Source organism: Ochotona curzoniae, unplaced genomic scaffold (genome assembly GCF_017591425.1).
Source record: "Ochotona curzoniae isolate NIBS_2020 unplaced genomic scaffold, NIBS_Ocur_1.0 contig_1464, whole genome shotgun sequence".
In the NCBI taxonomy this organism is placed as follows: domain Eukaryota; kingdom Metazoa; phylum Chordata; class Mammalia; order Lagomorpha; family Ochotonidae; genus Ochotona; species Ochotona curzoniae.
In genome coordinates, this window is record NW_024465094.1 from 1 (window position 1) to 14,069 (window position 14,069).

At 60.8% G+C, this 14,069-nt stretch overlaps 3 protein-coding genes across 4 annotated transcripts; all 3 read left to right on the forward strand.

Annotated features, from left to right (window-relative positions):
- The first annotated feature begins 3,548 nt into the window (after nucleotides 1-3,548).
- LOC121147048 (calcium and integrin-binding family member 3-like) lies at nucleotides 3,549-7,238 on the forward strand. Of its 2 annotated transcripts, XM_040966741.1 has the most exons (6): nucleotides 3,549-3,599; nucleotides 3,890-3,924; nucleotides 5,017-5,128; nucleotides 5,502-5,649; nucleotides 6,165-6,360; nucleotides 7,217-7,238. In XM_040966741.1, exons 1-6 carry the CDS (start codon nucleotides 3,549-3,551, stop codon nucleotides 7,236-7,238), a joined length of 564 nt encoding a protein of 187 aa, XP_040822675.1. The 2 variants fall into 2 exon arrangements, with proteins under 2 accessions (XP_040822675.1, XP_040822683.1); XM_040966749.1 differs by lacking the exons at nucleotides 3,890-3,924; nucleotides 5,017-5,128.
- A 1,569-nt stretch (nucleotides 7,239-8,807) lies between these two features.
- Nucleotides 8,808-11,033, forward strand: LOC121147060 (coiled-coil domain-containing protein 130-like). The gene is made up of 3 exons (XM_040966761.1): nucleotides 8,808-8,828; nucleotides 10,034-10,172; nucleotides 10,268-11,033. Exons 1-3 carry the CDS (start codon nucleotides 8,826-8,828, stop codon nucleotides 10,795-10,797), a joined length of 672 nt encoding a protein of 223 aa, XP_040822695.1. The 5' UTR covers nucleotides 8,808-8,825; the 3' UTR covers nucleotides 10,798-11,033.
- A 487-nt stretch (nucleotides 11,034-11,520) lies between these two features.
- LOC121147069 (methylthioribose-1-phosphate isomerase-like) lies at nucleotides 11,521-12,007 on the forward strand. Its single transcript, XM_040966772.1, has 2 exons — nucleotides 11,521-11,720; nucleotides 11,816-12,007. The coding sequence occupies exons 1-2, from the start codon at nucleotides 11,589-11,591 to the stop codon at nucleotides 11,948-11,950; spliced, it is 267 nt and encodes an 88-aa protein (XP_040822706.1). The 5' UTR covers nucleotides 11,521-11,588; the 3' UTR covers nucleotides 11,951-12,007.
- Nucleotides 12,008-14,069: the final 2,062 nt, after the last annotated feature.

Below are 14,069 nucleotides of genomic sequence, written 5' to 3' on the forward strand. Positions count from 1 at the left end.
AGGCCCTCCTTAGTCACGGTCAGTGAGGTGCGGCTGTGTGACAGGGTGATAGGTGGCTGGGAGGGGCTGCTGCCGTGGCGCCACACATTCAACATCTGCTGGCCAGGCCGTGTCGCACACAGGAGGAAGCGGATCCTGGCTTCATCTCACACACACGAATTTCCGCAAGGGCAGAAGTCTGAGTGGAGCAAGATGCGTTTAAATGGAAAACCTCCTGAGTCCGGAAGATGCGTCGAAGGGGGACTTGCGAGCACAGTGCAGGGGGACAGACAACAGGCCAGGATTAGCCAGAGATCTGGGGCGGGCACCCTGCTCCTGGTCAGACACGAAGAATAAAAAGCAAACAAACAAAACAAACCTCCAGAAGGGCGAGGAGAATGGGGGAGAGAGAGACAAAGAGAGAGGAAGGGAGGTGGAGGGGGAGAGAGAGAGAGGCGGAGAGGGAGAGTGGAGGGGGAGAGAGAGAGGGAGAGAGAAGGAGAGAAAAAAAGAAGGGGGGAGAGAGAAAACAGAACTTGTGTCTTTCTTTTTAAAGGGGCAGAGGCGGCGCCGTGGCTCACGTGGCTAATCCTTCCCTTGCAAGTGCTGGCATCCCACATGGGCGCCAGTTCTAATCCCAGCTGATCCACTTCCCACCCAGCTCCCTGCCTGTGGCCTGGGAAAGCAGTGGAGGACGGCCCAGAGCCTTGGGACCCTGCACCCGCGTGGGAGACCCGGAGACGCTCCTGGCTCCTGGCTTCGGATCAGCTCAGCTCCGGCCGTTGTGGCCCCTTGGAGAGTGAATGAGCAGCCAGATCCTTCTCTGTCTCTCTGTCTCTCTTTCTGTAAATCTGTCTTTCCAATAAAAAGAAATAAATCTTTCAAAGATGTTTATTAACTCCCTGCTGGGACGTAGCTCCTGCCCTGGACGTGTGATTCAGTCCTGGGAGTTGGTGAGGCCGGGCGAGGCAGCTCCACCTGTTAGCAAGTATGTGGGCTGGTTCTGGAGAGGTGTGGACCAGGTAGTGCCGGGCCAAACCTTAGTTCACTGGCATGTGCAGGAGCCAGGCTGGAGTGTGGGTCACTCAGGCTAGGGTATCACGCTTACCAGTTTTGTTTGTTGCGTGAGCCAGGGATGGGAGCAGACTGGGCAGAGCTAGGCTGCAGCGCCTGCCAGGGAGGGTCGGGACTGGGAGGTGAACCGGGCCAAGCCAGGCTGCAGCATCCGATGGCAATGGCCAAAACAGGGTATGGGCATGAGCAGGGTCAGGGCAAGCCTGGCACACACAAGATCTGTGGCTGGGAACAGGTCTGGTAGGAAAGTTAAGGAGACAGCCAACTATGTTGTGGATCCCACTGGTGATTGTGAGAGCCAGAACTGGGGCACTGCTCTGGGCGGGATATGCCTGCTGTGTCCCTCGGCATGAGTGTGGACTGGGTCCTGGGGCGCCAGACTGGGCTCGACTCCAGCACACACAGGTGCTTGTGAGAGCCAAAGTGGGTGTGGCACAGGCTGGGCTAGGTCTCGGCTCCCATTGGGTCAAGTGAGAGCTGTGTCAGGGCGTGGGCCTGCTGTGGCTGGGCTATAACACGCAACAGTGTTACGATGGGTGTGGGCTGGTTGGGCAAGGACACTGTTTTTGCCAGGACAAGAAGTGAACCAAGTCCGTCTGGGCCGAGGACCCGCTGGTGTGTGCGAGATCTGCCACTGGGAAGAGACCTGGTGGAGGAGCTAGGGGGACTGCTCTGTCAGGATGCAGTCCCGAGTGCAAGCACCACGGCTGGGAGCGGCCCAGTCCAGGCCAGGTGACAGTACCTGTCAGTAGCATGTGGCTCAGGTCTGCGGGCGGGCCGGGTTAGGCCAGTCCATAGCACCCACTGGCAGATCTGAGAACCAGGATGGGATGTGTGACAGGCCAGTTCAGACGCCAACACCGGAGAGTTCACGGAGCTGGGACTGGGGGGTGGCGAGGCTGTGCTAAGCTGCAGCACCCACCAGCATGAGCTGGAACTGGGGGCAGGCCGGGCCAAGCCAGGCTGCAGCATCCGCTGGCAAATGTTGAAGTGAGGAGGCGGGTCTTGCCAGCCTGGGCTGCAGCACCCACCAGCACAGGTGAGACCTGGGTGGGGGGCACAAGAACCAGGGCTGGGGACAGGCCTGGCTGGACAGGTGATGGCACAGCACACGCTCGCATGAATGTGGAGTGAACAGTGCGGTTGGGTGGGTTGAACTGGGCTCCAACGCCCATTGATGTGTATGAGAGCAGAATGGGGTACGGGACTGGACCAGTCAGCTGCACACACTGGAAAGCATAGGAACCAGGGCTGGGGCCTCGTGTGGGTTACCGGGGGTCGCTCTGACTAGGCTGCGTGCAGCTCCTGCTGGTGCATGCGAGGGCTGAGTTGCGGCGGGCAGGGTTAGGCTAGGCTGGGCTGCAGCATCCATCGGTTTACGTAAGAGATGGGGCTGGTGACAGATTTGCCTTAGCAACTGCAACCACCAGTGTGTGCACCGGCTGATGTGGGTGATGCACTGAGCCGGACCCTGCACTGGCTGGCACACACAGGAGTCAGCTCTGGGGTCACCAAAGACGAGGCTTCTTTGGGGATTCCCCTCAACTGAAGCACTCCAACCACAGGGAGAATGGCAGGATCCGTGGTCCATCGTGGAGTGTGTGTGTTGGAGCTGGGATTCTTCGGTGGCTTAGACAGAGCAGTGCGTGGCATGCCCAGATGCACACGGACAGCTTAGCAATACACTGGGGACATCTGATGCCATAACAGAGGGAGGAGGGCAGAACAAATTGGACACCTACCCCAGCCAAGCAATGATAGCAAACATCTGGGTGAAGAGGTGGACTCTGTCAGCCAATGGAACTTGATGGATTTCCTCATCCTTGGATTGGCTGCCCCACTTCCCATCCAGCTCCCTGCCTGCGGCCTGGGAAAGCAGTGGAGGACGGCCCAAAGCCTTGGGACCCTGCAGGTGCACGGGATACCCGAAAGAAGCTCCTGGCTTGGGATCAGCTCAGCACCGGCTGTTGCAGCTACTTGGGGAGTGAACCAGTGGATGGAAGATCTTCCTCTCTGTCTCTCCTCCTCTCTGTAAATCTGCCATTCCAATAAAATAAATAAATCTTTTTTTTTTTTAAGAGCCAGCTGGGAGACCAAAGCTCGTGTCATCTCCAGCTTACTGTGTCTTGGAAAGGGCAGGCGGTTAGGCCAAGGCCACCGAACCGAGAGAGGCTGGACTGTTGGGCACCCCGCAGCCTCTCTGGGGCCTGAGTCCTGGCGGTGGCAGCTTCGGCCCTCAGACTGGTGCTGCGTGACCTCCCGGAGCCCTGCTCTCCACCCGTGGACACAACCAGGCTTCTGTCCAGGGTGCTTAGCTGTAACCTGAGTCCTCTCACACCCCCCAGGGCTGTGGGGTGACAGGGCGGGTGGGCAGGTGACAGCCAGGGCAGAACTATTTGCCCATACACTGGTGCCCAGCTGCCCGGGCACTGCAGACGGCGCCCAAAGAGCGGGGACGTGGCACGGAGACAGAAGTTGGGGCGGCAGGCCTGGATATGGGCAACAAACAGATGGTCTTCACCTCGCAGCAGCTGGAGGAGTTCCAGGTAGGGCTGATGACACATCTACATGTAGGCACAATGGCAACTGCGTCTGGGGGTGCAGCTGGCACAGGTGCTTAGAGGAGCGCTGGTGCAGGACGTGCTGGGATGCTCACACAGGTGTGACAGGCGTGAGGTGGGATGCCAGTGCAGGTGCGAGGTTGAATCCCAGTGCATGTGTGGGTGGGTGGAGGGAGGGCCCGTGTGTGCAGGATGGGCTTGAGGGAGCCGCACCAGCAGGCAGAGCTCCTCAAGGCAGGACCTGGGGGCTGAGCTGACAGCATCTCTCCCCGCAGGACTGCACCTTCTTCACCAGGAAGGAGATCATGAGGTCAGTACACGGAGGGAGAGAGGCCAGCTCCAGGCTGGAGGTCTTCCTGGAAACAGAGGTGCTGAGGGCAGTGGTGGGGACAGCGGGTGGGGGGACAGCGAGAGACAGGGCCGGGAAGTGATGCTGCTACAGCTGTGAGACTTCGCTTCCTCCCGGGGGCACAGGGAGCCGTGGTGCGTGTGTGAGCCATGGTGTGGGCTGGGGGTCAGCCAGACGCCCCACCCTGACCTGTCCCGGGACACAGTCAGCCATGGTGGGTGTGTGAGCTGGGGGCCAGCCAGATGCCCCACCCTGCCCTTCCTCGGAGAGCCTGGGACTGGGAGCTGGAGTGCGGGGTGACAAAAGTAGGGGGTGGTGGCCACAAGGCTTTGCAGGGCCCTGACAGGAGCCCAGCAGACGGGCATGGAGGGGCCAGTTCAGCCTGTGGAGTAAGGAGGTGTTGGGGAGACGGCTTGTTGGCATTGTCCAGGTCCTAGCCCATGAACTTAGAGCCATTGAAACCCAAGCTGGCACTGGGGGTTCGACCGCAGGGTGAGCGGGGCCAAGGCCCCACTCACTGTGGGTGCAGGAAGATTTATAATTAATGGGTGCACCTCTCGCCCACACAGGTCCCATTGTCTGGGTGAGGACAGATCAAGCTGGATGGGGGGCTGTCGCAATGGATCAGCTTACTCGTGGGGAACTGGGGCCCACACAGAGGCTGACCCCTGAGGGGGTGCTGACCCCTGGGAGCTGAGCCCTGGGGCAAAAGGCACAGAGCCCCAAGGTGTTGGAAGGTCATGAGAGAGAGAGACTGACTCAGGGCTGCCAGAAACCCAAGGCTGGGAGGTTTCCAGAGATGATCCAGTTTGGGAATGGTGTAATCGAGGCTGAATTCCAGGTGCCCACAGCACCGTTCGGGGGTGTGTGCCAGCCTTCTTGGAGACCTGCAACAGTGCTGGTCAGCTGCTGGGCACGCTCCACAGTCACCAGTCCCCCAGGCGCTCCTTCCAGGGCCAGTCAGGCTGTCTCTGTGGGCCTGAGGCCCAGGCCTCAACCCGCTGACTTTGGGGACTCAGCATCTTTCAAGGTATTCCCCCAACACCTTTCCAGACTCTTCTACCGCTACCAGGACCTGGCCCCGCAGCTGGTCCCGCTGGATTACACCAACAGCCCAGATGTCAAGGTGCCCTACGAGCTCATTAGCACCATGCCTGAGCTCAAGGTACAACTTTGGGGGGGTTGTTGTGTGGCCGTGAGGCCGAGCCCCGGTGTATAGGGGGGTGGTGAGGCCAAGCCCTGGTGTGCGTGGGGCTATGAGGCCGAGCTCAGGCCTTCATCTTGCAACCCAAGACGCCCTACGTAGGATGCCCTCAGTCCACCTGGCTTCAGGCCTCACTAGCTCCACAGCCAATAGAAAGCGAGTTCCGCCCATTCACGATGATCCCAGGCAGCCCTGGATTGGTCAGTTGGAGTCACGTGTGACACGCCAGAGCCAATCACAGTGGCTGAGAGGACAGCCTTCTAGAGGAGGGTGAGACCCTGTGTGTCCCAGGAGGTGGCCGCCCAAGGATGGCCTGTCTCCTGCTGGTCCCCAGGACAACCCCTTCCGCCAGAGGATCGCCCAGGTCTTCTCGGAGGACGGGGACGGCCACATGACCTTGAACAACTTCCTGGATATGTTTTCTGTGATGAGTGAGATGGCCCCGCGTGACCTCAAGGCGTACTACGCTTTTAAGATCTACGGTGGGTGTGCACCCTGGGGAGCAGGGCTTAGGGTGCTCCCGGAGGAATGAGGGTGCTCAGTACATGGCAGCAGCCGGGTGGCCATTGGATGCGTTGTGTAGTGGACACAAGTGTAGGGTGTTAGGAGGAGTCTGTTAGCTAGACTCGTGGAGCCACTGCACTGGGCAGCCAAAGTCAGGGGGTTTTTAATTCTCATCCTGCCATCAGATTCAGAGACATAACAGCACAAAGTTTCCATGGATTCACTTCCCTAAGTGCAAGAGGCAGGAAGGGAGCTGCCGGAGCCCAAAGTTTTCCTGTAGTTAACTAACCTAGCAAGGTAGGAGGTAGGAGGGGCCAGGTGCGTGCCAGGAGCCATGTCTCATATGCAGGCCAGGAGCCATGTCTCAGGTGCAGGCCAGGAGCCATGTCTCAGATGCAGGCCAGGAGCCATGTCTCAGGTGCGTGCCAGGAGCCATGTCTCAGGTACAGGCCAGGAGCCACGTCCCACCTGCTGGCCGCCACCTCCCCTGCAGACTTCAACAATGACGACTACATCTGTGCCTGGGACCTGGAGCAGACGGTGACCAGGCTGACCCGGGGTGAGCTGAGCGCAGAGGAGGTGAGCCTGGTGTGTGAGAAGGTGCTGGACGAGGCCGACGGGGACCAGGACGGGCGACTCTCCCTGGACGACTTCCAGAACATGATGTTACGGGCACCTGACTTCCTCAGGTGACAGCTGGCGCTCACGACCCCACGGGCTGTGACAGTGAATGGACTGCGTCGCTGGACTTGGCAGCCCTGTTACGGGGCGGGGAGGGGAGGTGGAGAATCCAAACTCCGTATCGCCAGGCTGATGGGGAGAGTGGGTGGTGGGCCGTGAATCAGCACAGCGATGGCCACAGGACTTGATGTGAGCAAAGATTATTTTTTTAATTTATTTATTTTCAATAGAAAAGTCAGATTTACAAAGAGAAGGAAAGACAGAAACATCTTCCATCCATTGATTCATTCCCAAAGTGGCCTCAACAGCTGGAGCTGAGCTGATCCGAAGCCAGGAGCCAGGAGCCTCTTCTGGGTCTCCCACACGGGTGCAGGGTCCCAAGGCTTTGGGCTGTCCTCCACTGCTTTCCCAGGCCACAGGCAGGGAGCTGGATGGGAAGTGGAGCTGCCGGGACTCAAACTGGAGCCAGGAAGGTTTGTTAATCCCAGCACTTACAGGAGGAGGGGCTGAGCCGTCCACTGCAACCCAAAGCCACAGCTGTTTCTCCACTCCACGTGAAACACTTGGTCTGGTCTGAGTCCCGGCTCTTCCATCTCGGAGGGCACGGCCCCCCTGTCACCTTCGTGGGAGACCCGGATGGAGCTCCTGGCTCCTGGCTGCAGCCTGGCCCGGCCCCAGCTGCTGAGGGCACCTGTGGGTGGAAAATGGGGTGTGTCTTTCCAACAGCTGCAATCAATAGCACTTTCAACCCACTTTACTTTCTCCTAAGCGTCTTGGGGGTGTCCGTCCTCCCCCGGGGGACCCCGCCCACTTCAGGGGCACCCCTACAGGCGGCGCTGACGGCTTCCTTCTCTCTGCACACAGCACCTTCCACATCCGCATCTGAGGCCGTGGAGCTCTGCTCTTGCCTGGTCACGGAGAGGGAGGCTGCTGGGAGGACGTGGCTTCCTGGCGGGATGGACGGAGGAAGGCCTGTGCTCCTCCCATTTTTACCTGGCTGTCCTCCCTCTCGTCCCTTCCGCTGCCCTGGCGGCCCCCATCTGCCACCATGGCGGGAGACGTGTCCCTCTCAGCTTTCTCCCCCTCCACTCCTGCTCCCGTTTCTACCCTGCTATAAATAAAATTAAACAACAGAAAAGAGGTGCCAGCGTCCAGATTTCTCTACACTGTGAAGGTGTAGGGAGATGGCTCCTTGGACACCTGGCCCCGCCCACAATGCTGAGCCCCACCCTCCGACACCTGGTCCCGCCCCTCATCTCCTGAGTCCCTTAATATCTCCATCCTGGTGGTGGCCGGACATCATCTCCACCCTGGCAGTGGCCGTGACATCATGACCACCACGGCAGGGCTGTGCCATGATGTCATCGGCTGGGATGATGACAGCAAAGCCCGCCTGTTCCCATCAGCTGCCTGTGGTGTCCAGGGAGTAGACACCCCCTCACCTTGCAGTCATTAGCAGGGGGCACCTTGAATCCAGGTGCGCCTCCTTCCAGATCCTTCCAGAACCATCTGTGGCCCCTGCACCCCCGGCAGGCCTGGATAGAGTTCCGGCTCTTGGCCCAGCACTGACTGTGGGCTTTGGGGAGTGAACCCAGCAGGTTCACACAAGCGTTCATGAATAAGTTTTTAAAAATATTTTTGTTTGAAAGGTGAAGTTATAGAGAGAGGAGAGAGATCTTCCACCTGCTGGTTCACTCCCCAAGTGGCCACAGTGGCCGGAGCTGAGCTGATCAGGAGCCAGGAGCTTCTTCAGGGTCTCCCACACCATTAGCAGGGAGCCGAATGGGAAGAGGAGCAGCCGGGACATGAACTGGTGCCATAAGGGATGCTGGCACCGTAGGCGGGAGCTTAACCTAGTACAACATGACACCGGCCCCCATTAAGTACATTTTATTATATATATATATGATTTATTTATTTTTATTACAAAGTAAGGTATACAGAGAGGAGGAGAGACAGAGAGGAAGATCTTCCGTCCAATGATTCACTCCCAAAGTGGCCACAACAGCTGGTGCTGCGCCAATCAGAAGCCAGGAACCAGGAGCTTCCTTCTGGATCTCCCATGCAGGTGCAGGGTCCCAAGGCTGTGGGCCGTCCTCCACTGCTTTCCCAGGCCACAGGCAGGGAGCTGGCTGGCAGTGGAGCACCTGGTGGCGTTCCCATAGCCATCCAGAATGCCCCAGCTCAGGGACTGGCACGGCCATGTTCAAGTTCCTGGAGCTCTGCCCTCCACCCTGCAGCCGTCCTGCTGCGCCCCAGCTGGCGCCACACCTGCCTCCTGCCACCACACCGCCAAGTCCATCTCAGCATCTTCTCTCCTGCTGGGCCAGGGCTGCATCTCGGCATCAGCAGTTCCTGGGAATGGCCAGCAGAGGGCGGCTGTGAGCCGTGGTCAGCCCTGGTCAGCCCTGGTCAGTGATGCATCTCGGCATCAGCAGTCCCGGGAATGTCCAGCAGAGGGCGGCTGTGAGCCATGGTCAGCGGTGGTCAGCCCTGGTCAGTGATGCATCTCGGCATCAGCAGTTCCTGGGAATGTCCAGCAGAGGGCGGCTGTGAGCCGTGGTCAGCCCTGGTCAGTGATGCATCTCGGCATCAGCAGTTCCCGGGAATGGCCAGCAGAGGGCGGCTGTGAGCCATGGTCAGCGGTGGTCAGCCCTGGTCAGTGATGCATCTCGGCATCAGCAGTTCCTGGGAATGGCCAGCAGAGGGCGGCTGTGAGCCATGGTCAGCGGGCTGCCCCCTTGGCCCTGCCACCCTGGCCCACACCACTCCCAACCCGGCAGGTGTCTCTCCGTGGTGGGCTCAGGGCACACGCTGTGCCCACCACCCCGAAGCTGTTCCCTCACTCACGGGGAGACCCCCACTGACGCTCCCACAGCCACCAGCCCCGAGTCATCCCACCCCCCTTTACGCTGTCCCTCCGCCCACCGGCCGGGGCCCCAGTGTCCCCAGGGAGCCCCAGCACAGTCCTGTAAGCCCTGATGGAGACATGTTCCCCCAGCGTCCTGTCACACCCTGGGGTGGCGTCACCACTGGGGGAGCATCCTAGGGTGACTTACACATGCCAGGCTGCTACAGCAGACTTGGTCCTGTGTCAAGTGAAGGGCCATGCTCTAAATGCTGATGGAGGGGAGCAGGCCGCCCCCCGGGACCCCCACATCTCCCACAGCGGCACTCGGATGCCACCCCAGGCTATTCCGTGTCCCATCCAGCTCCCCGCTGATGCCCTTGGGGAAGGCGGCCATTCCTGGCACAAATACTTGGTCCCTGCACCTACGTGGGAGACCCGATGGACCTCCTGGCCGCAGCCTTGGCTGCTGTGGGCATTTGGGATGTGAGCCAGCAGACGGAGGATCTCTCTCTGTCTCTCTTTCTCTCTCTCTCTCTCTCTCTCTCATCACTGCCTTTCCCATAAAGGTTTTCAAAAGTCCCAGTGTCACACGACAGTAGGAAATATCCGCTGCCTGACAGGTTCATGTGCTGTCTTGGTGGAATGAATGAATGAATGAATGAATGAGAGTGGTGCAAGCACCTGGAGGCTCCCACCTGCCCCTGTCCCAGGCACTGTGTGAGGTTCAAGGAGCAATTGGTGGCCACACCTGCTCCCCAGGAAGCCGGGGTGACCGTCCCCCGTGGGAGGGGAGAGGCGGAGCTGTGATGCACGCCCCCTGCCCCATGCAGGAGAAGAAGAAGGCCCTGCAGGAGGAGGAGGAGCGGGACCAGGCGCTGCAGGCCAAGGCCAGCCTGACCATCCCGCTGCTGCCCGAGACCGAGCATGACCGCAAGCTGGCTGGGCTGCTCAAGTTCCAAACGCTGGACTGTGAGTGCAGAGGGGTGCTGGCGGGGAGGGAGGGCCGGGTGGCCCCACGCTGCCTTGACGCCCCCCACCCCACCCTGCCACCCCCTCCTCCACAGCCTATGAGGACAAGCAGAAGCTGAAGCGCTCGGAGATCAACAGCCGCTCCTGGTTCGCGCCAGCAGCGGCCACAGGCCCCGGTCCAGGTCCCAGCCCCGGCTGCAGCAGCAAGGCCAACAGCGTGCTCAAGAAGCTGGCCCACAGCCGCAGGCCCGCGCCCGCCGGCCCCACCATCACCGCCCAGGACCTGGGCATCGTGCGGCTGCCCAGGCCGTCACGGGAAGACTCTGGCGACAGCCCCCCACCTGCAGCTGAGACCCCCGAGGCTGCCAAGCCACAGGAGCCAGCCTCGGCACCCCAAGATTGTTCTCAGCAGCACGTGGAGACTAAGCAGCCCAAGGCCCCAGCACCCAGGGGCCAGGAGGGGAGCTGCCGGGAGCCAGCCCCCGCCCCGACCCCGGCCCTGGCCCCTTGTCCAGCACTGCCACCGCCTGGAGCCCCCCGCGAGACGGCCCACCCCACCCCACCCCCCCAAAGCCTGGGTTCCTCCCTGGTAGCTGACTACTCAGACTCCTCAGAGAGCGAGTGAGGGCGGGGCGCCAAGGGACTAGGACTGCAGACCCCCGCCCCGCCTTCCTGCCTGCCACACCCCGGGGGCGTGTGCCTTGGGACACCAGTCCCCCCGCACACACACCTACAAGCACTGTCACTTTGCCCTTCCTCGATGGCCCAGAGCCTGCCCTGCTGCACCCCACCAAGCTCCCCCTCCCCAGTGGTCGGAGTGCCGTGGGTTTCTGGGGTTTGGCCTGGGATCCGGGGTGAGCTGCACAGGCTGAGTAGGGAGGGGTGGGGATGAAGGGCCGCGGGATGGGACCTGCCCTCAAGGCACTGGTGTGGACCTCTCCTGAGTCCCCCAAGTCCGAGGGGAGTGGACTCTGCAAGGGCGTCGTCGCTGCCTTTGCAGAAAATAAAAACACGGGTGAGAACCACCCCGTAGTATGCCTGTCTCAGCCCTGGGGCGGGAGTGGCATTTAAAAATACAGAGGGGGGACAACGGAGAGTACCCCCTGCCCCCGGAGTCAGACGGTGCTCGAGTTTGCCAAGACCCTCTAGCAGGTGGAAGCTGGCGCAGGCCCCTCTGCCAGCCACGGGATGCAGCGGCCGGAGGTTCCCTGCGCCAGCGCCTTCAGGCTGGCCTCCTGGGATTTGGGAGAAGCAGGCTGTGTGATTCCCACACACCCAGTTCTAGGGCTGCTGCGCGCCTGTGCGTCCGGCTCCGGAGCTTTCCCCGCCCAGAGACCTGGTCCCGCCCCGTTCCCGTGCGTCCCGGGCGCACGCGCTGCGGAAGGCGGCTGAGCGCGCACGGCGGCTACCGAGGCCATGGCGCTGGAAGCCATCCGCTCCTCCCGGGGCTCGCTGCACATCCTGGACCAGCTGCTGCTGCCGGGGCAGAGCCGCTACGAGGCGGTGGAGTCGGTGCAGCAGGCCTGGGAGGTCATCCGCGCCATGAAGGTGGGAGCGGCGCGGCCTAGGCGCGCACGGTGGCGGCGGCGGGGAGGAGAAGGGCCCGACGCGCAAGCCCACCGCATCTCTGTGGGCCCCGGCAGGTGCGCGGCGCCCCAGCCATCGCCCTGGTGGGTTGCCTCAGCCTGGCCGTGGAGCTGCAGGCGGGCTGTCCTGCCTGTACCTGCACCCCAACAATAAACCAGGCTGTTCCGCCCCGCGGTCTGGGGGAGCAGTGAACTGGGGCACCACCACGGTCAGGGGCCACTGGGGAGGGGGTGCTGTGGACTGGGGGTCCACCAGCGTCGGGGTTCACTGGACTTTTTTTTTAATTACATTATATTATGTGACACAGATCTATAGGCACTGGGATTCCCCCTAACACTCCCCCCATGGTGGGTGTCTCCGCCCCACACCACTCCCGTTGCGTAGCCACAGTTCAAGTTTAGTTGAGATCCCTTCATTGCAAGCATACACCAAGCATAGAGTCCAGCATATTACTGTCTGGTCAAGTTCAGTGGCTTCTTGGGGAGACCCTCCCCGGTCCAAAGGCAAAGCCAACAAAGCAAAATCCCAGTCAAGTAAAAGCCCCAACATGACATCAGCAACAATCTATAACATTAAGAGATAAATTGACACAGTATGGAGCAACCGATATGTCAAAATTGGATGCAAGGCCTTATCAACTTTGTGGGACTATTTCAATGACAATTCAACAATCAAGGAGCGAAACAGTTTTAGGAGGGGTGTGCAGAGAAATCTTGCATACCTTGGTGAGGAGTACTTAATGCCCGTGTCCTGACTAGTAAGGTGTGTGTGAGTCCATGCTGATTCTCTGCCTATCCATTCCAATTTGTGAGTGTGCATGTGTGAGTGAGTGTGTGTTGAGGGGGCTGAGGGAACGCTGGACTTTTTAAGTTTTATTTTTTTAAAAGATTTATTTTATTGGAAAAGCGGATATACAGAGAGGAGAGAGCGAGAGGAAGATCTTCCATCCGTGCGCCACCACGCCGGGCCCGAATTTTTTTTTTAATTGCAAAGTCAGATACACAGAGAGGAAGATCTTCCATCCGCTGGTTCACCCCCCAAGTGGCCACAGTGGGAGCTGAGCTGGCCAGGAGCCTCTTCCGGGTCTCCCACGCAGGTGCAGGGTCCCAAGGCTTTGGGCCGTCCTCCACTGCTTTCCCAGGCCACAGGCAGGGAGCTGGGTGGCAGTGGAGCACCTGGGGGTGTTCCCATAGCCATCCAGAATGCCCCAGCTCAGGGACTGGCACGGCCATGTTCAAGTTCCTGGAGCTCTGCCCTCAACCCTGCAGCCGTCCTGCTGCGCCCCAGCTGGCCCCACGCCTGCCTCCTGCCCACCACACCGCCAAGTCCATCTCAGCATCTTCTCTCCTGCTGGGCCTGGGCTGCATCTCGGCATCGGCAGTTCCCGAGAATGGCCAGCAGAGGGCGGCTGTGAGCCGTGGTCAGCGGTGGTCAGCCCTGGTCAGTGATGCATCTCGGCATCAGCAGTTCCTGGGAATGTCCAGCAGAGGGCGGCTGTGAGCCATGGTCAGCGGTGGTCAGCCCTGGTCAGTGATGCATCTCGGCATCAGCAGTTCCCGGGAATGGCCAGCAGAGGGCGGCTGTGAGCCGTGGTCAGCGGGCTGCCCCCTTGGCCCTGCCACCCTGGCCCACACCACTCCCAACCCGGCAGGTGTCTCTCCGTGGTGGGCTCAGGGCACACGCTGTGCCCACCACCCCGAAGCTGTTCCCTCACTCACGGGGAGACCCCCACTGACGCTCCCACAGCCACCAGCCCCGAGTCATCCCACCCCCCTTCACGCTGTCCCTCCGCCCACCGGCCGGGGCCCCAGTGTCCCCAGGGAGCCCCAGCACAGTCCTGTAAGCCCTGATGGAGACATGTTCTCCCTGCGTCCTGTCACACCCTGGGGTGGCGTCACCACTGGGGGAGCATCCTAGGGTGACTTACACATGCCAGGCTGCTACAGCAGACTTGGTCCTGTGTCAAGTGAAGGGCCATGCTCTAAATGCTGATGGAGGGGAGCAGGCCGCCCCCCGGGACCCCCACATCTCCCACAGCGGCACTCGGATGCCACCCCAGGCTGAGAACCACCCCGTAGTATGCCTGTCTCAGCCCTGGGGCGGGAGTGGCATTTAAAAATACAGAGGGGGGACAACGGAGAGTACCCCCTGCCCCCGGAGTCAGACGGTGCTCGAGTTTGCCAAGACCCTCTGGCAGGTGGAAGCTGGCGCAGGCCCCTCTGCCAGCCACGGGATGCAGCGGCCGGAGGTTCCCTGCGCCAGCGCCTTCAGGCTGGCCTCCTGGGATTTGGGAGAAGCAGGCTGTGTGAT